Raw genomic sequence first — 3,549 nt, forward strand, 5'->3', positions numbered from 1 at the left:
TCATAACATGACAATCTGGTTTTCAGAAATCTCGTACAAGGATTAAACCCACATTATACCATTGTTCCAGACAATTATACTCTGCTCTACCAAGATGTTACCATATTGTTATGCAAGACAGGTCCCAAGACTAGAGGAACTCCAAGACAATCTAGGGTTCAAGTACGAAGGTAAACAATGAAACACCTTGATTTATCAGAAGACATGGTTGAAAATAAATTTGGCAAACCGAATTCCATCTATTCAGCTCACAGCCACAAATTTGGACGGCTAATTCCAAAAAATTAACATGGTATCGACACCTTGTTTTTGGTTAGGACAAAATCTGGACAATAGAGCCAAAACTGCATTGTAAAGCAGCCGAAACAAGGTGTCGACCTCTTTTGATACTAGATGCTCAATGAAACTTCCTATTTGGTGTTTTCTAAATACCTGTTATGACCATAAAACATATATAAAAGCAATGAAAGAAGCAAGAATTTCACACATAAAGATACAATATAGGGTTAAGGAGTGATGATACAGAATGAATCAAGCAACTAAAGCTATATTTATTTATTTCATGTATTTTTCGCCTTCATGTGTTGCCACCGATTATAAAACAGGGAATTGCCTGGTACAGATGATTCTGCCTTTTCCTTCTCTTCTTATGATTAGCAGAGTCGCTTTTACCATGTTATGACAGGGGTTCCAGGGTAGCAAACTTAAATAAGATAACAGTTTATGAAACCGAGCTAAGTTTTAAATATTATTAAGTCATATAAAGTATGTCACATTACATAACCAAATGAAAAAACTTCTGTGGCAATTAAATTTGACTGAATAACAATCTATGATTACATAAAAATATGCAAAGAAATGAAGAAACATTCTATTAGTACAGCACATAACAAGTGTAAAAGTGATGCCTATCATATCATTGAAAAATACGTGAAAAGCCCGCTCTGTTCTTTCATGGCAATTTGTCTGAGCAGTGGAAGTACCACCCTCAATAAAAACAGCAAGCAGAGATATTGAATAATAAATACAACAAATGAAGACGGAAAAATAATACCTCTATATAAAATGCAGAACTAATAATTCTACTGCATCACCTGCTGCTAACTCTAGTTCTTCAGTTCTTTCCGTCCTGTTCAAATTTGCTTTGTTTCCTTCTTATACGCTTCCATTTCACTCAACCAAAGATCAGCAAATTCGCAATTCTTCCACATCTCAAACCAAGGTCCGCCTGTCGTATAATGTATAGCTTTTGGTTGTGTGGAAGGATCATTCTCATCAACCTTGTTATGACCCACGAGAAAATTCCAAATAAAAGGGACTGATCCAATTTCACTATCGTCAAGCCACGTGAAGCGATGAAGAAAAGCACCTGTTTGGGTATTCACCAGTTCAGGCGTCAAAATCTTATTTTTTGGATGACCACAATTATACAAAACCATTGAAGACCAGTTCTTTCTTGGGTACACAGTTTGAACAGCTCCATCCATTTTAGTACTTTCCTTTGGGGTATAATCATGTTGAACACACATTAGCGCATAACTATCATCGATAAGCTCAGTTAATTCTTTAATATCTGTAGTATATAAAAAATCACAATCGACAAACATTGCCCATCCTTCATAATTTGCGAGATACGGTGTTAAGAAACGGGAGAATGAAAATTCTGTACTTTCAGTTGGACCTCTTTCGCGCCAATACAAACCACTACTCCTTAGATCTGATTGTTTAATAGGAATTACTTCAACAGGAATTGAAGCTCGTTTCAAGATCGAGTGTTTACAAACCTCATAAGCAAGATCTTCACGTGGATCGTATCCGACAAAGATCTTAAACACCTTTTTGTTTCCATTATCAACAGGGTGGTGAACATCATCTCCGTTGCATGAATTCATCACTGCTGAATCATTTGAGGGATGTTCCAATGGCATTTTGAAAATGCTAGTGTTGTCCTAGAGCGAGAGTAAGTTCCAGATCTGGTAAGAGAAATTCATAAACCAATATAAGCAAAGATTATATTGACATTTGTGATTTTTTTAACAAACTTTACTAGGTTAATGGAAACATTAAATTGATAAAATATCCCTACTTAAAAGGAAACACTAAAAATTGAATTAAATTTCCCTTGGCCACATAACAACTCAGAATCACTTATAAAAGGAAATGAAATACAGACATACCAAATAGTTTAATGATAAAACTTCGGAATTTCTGCAGAATAAACTAGAAATCGATTCAATATCTCTAATAAGAATAAATCCTGATTGTAGAAATTTGAGTAGTTTACCCTAATTGAGATAAATCCAAATCTAAAAGACAGTAAAGAATTCAAGATCTACAATAGAAAACATTAAGCGGATTACCAGATCTATGGTCTTAAGGTTCTACATTCCTAATTAAATCGGTGAAGTAAAGAAGATAATTGGAGCATGAAAACGTACCTTGAGATTTCTGTGATTACTTCCGAATGCAATCGAATCACTAGCTACAATCCTGATCTTCAATCTAGAAATCTAGTCACAGATTATGTGTTCGACGTAAACATAAACGATTTGCTAATAATTTCTAGGGTTTAGAAATTAGATTTTGTGTTTAGAGAGGGAGGGAGGGAGGGAGAGAGGGAGGGAGGGAGGGAGAGAGGAGAAGCTTAAATGAAGGAAGTGAAGACTCAATTTAGTCTTTTTCTTTCTCTTCTTCTTGTGATATTTTTCCCGCGCCAATGGATATTATTGGTCCGTGTTTATAGGGTGTACATATTTCCACTACCACCGACACATTCGGTTATCATTATTTTTTATTTTTTATTTTTTATTTTTCTTTTATCGGCTGTATTAAAACAGTTGGCGGGTTCCTTACGTAAAACCAATGGATGTAATGTTTCACTTTCGTATCCAAGATACCTGGTGGTACATTTTCTCCCTGCACCTAGGGGTGTGCAACGGACGGACGGTTGCGGATTAGGGGTCATCCGCAACCAAACCATCAAAGTTGTGGATTTGGAAAATTGAACCGTGATCGGCCCAATCACCCGCGGATTTGATCTTTGCGGATCAGCGGATTTTACGGGCCGGTTGCAGATTAACCGCGGACTAGAGGTAAAAAAAAAGTAAAAGAAGCAAAAATACCAAGTTTATAAACTAAGTTAGTGCAGCGGATGATGAATGTGCTGGCCAAAATACACATTCTAGGGACTTTGCAGCGGATGATCAATGTGATGTGTAGTGTGTTCGACGCTACATTGCAGTTTGTAGAAAAGCCCATTGGTGTGTCCAGGTAGCATGCTTCAACTGCCAATACCAATATGTCGATGAAGCTTGTCCAACAGCATGGTTCGACTGCCGATTTGTCAACGAAGCTTACCAGGGAGAAAAGTCCGTCTCAAAATTCACCATATGAAGCTTACTGACACATGGGCTTTTCGTTGTACTTGATCTTTATACCCGAGCATGAAGATATAACTTAGCTGGGTTTAGTGATCATCTCGGGCTTATGTTACTCAAATGCGGTGCGGGTGAATCCGCGGTTTTCAATATTCAACCGCACCCAAACCGC

The 3,549-nt window shown here is 37.0% G+C and overlaps 1 protein-coding gene across 1 annotated transcript; it reads right to left on the minus strand.

The window, feature by feature from the left end:
* Positions 1-720: 720 nt before the first annotated feature.
* Positions 721-2,622, minus strand: LOC113297566 (protein CDI-like). The gene is made up of 2 exons (XM_026546075.1): positions 2,439-2,622; positions 721-1,973 (listed from the first exon to the last, which is right to left on the minus strand). The coding sequence occupies exon 2, from the start codon at positions 1,926-1,928 to the stop codon at positions 1,134-1,136; it is 795 nt and encodes a 264-aa protein (XP_026401860.1). The 5' UTR covers positions 1,929-1,973; positions 2,439-2,622; the 3' UTR covers positions 721-1,133.
* Between the last annotated feature and the right edge of the window lie 927 nt (positions 2,623-3,549).

This window comes from Papaver somniferum, chromosome 7 (assembly GCF_003573695.1).
Source record: "Papaver somniferum cultivar HN1 chromosome 7, ASM357369v1, whole genome shotgun sequence".
Lineage (NCBI taxonomy): Eukaryota > Viridiplantae > Streptophyta > Magnoliopsida > Ranunculales > Papaveraceae > Papaver > Papaver somniferum.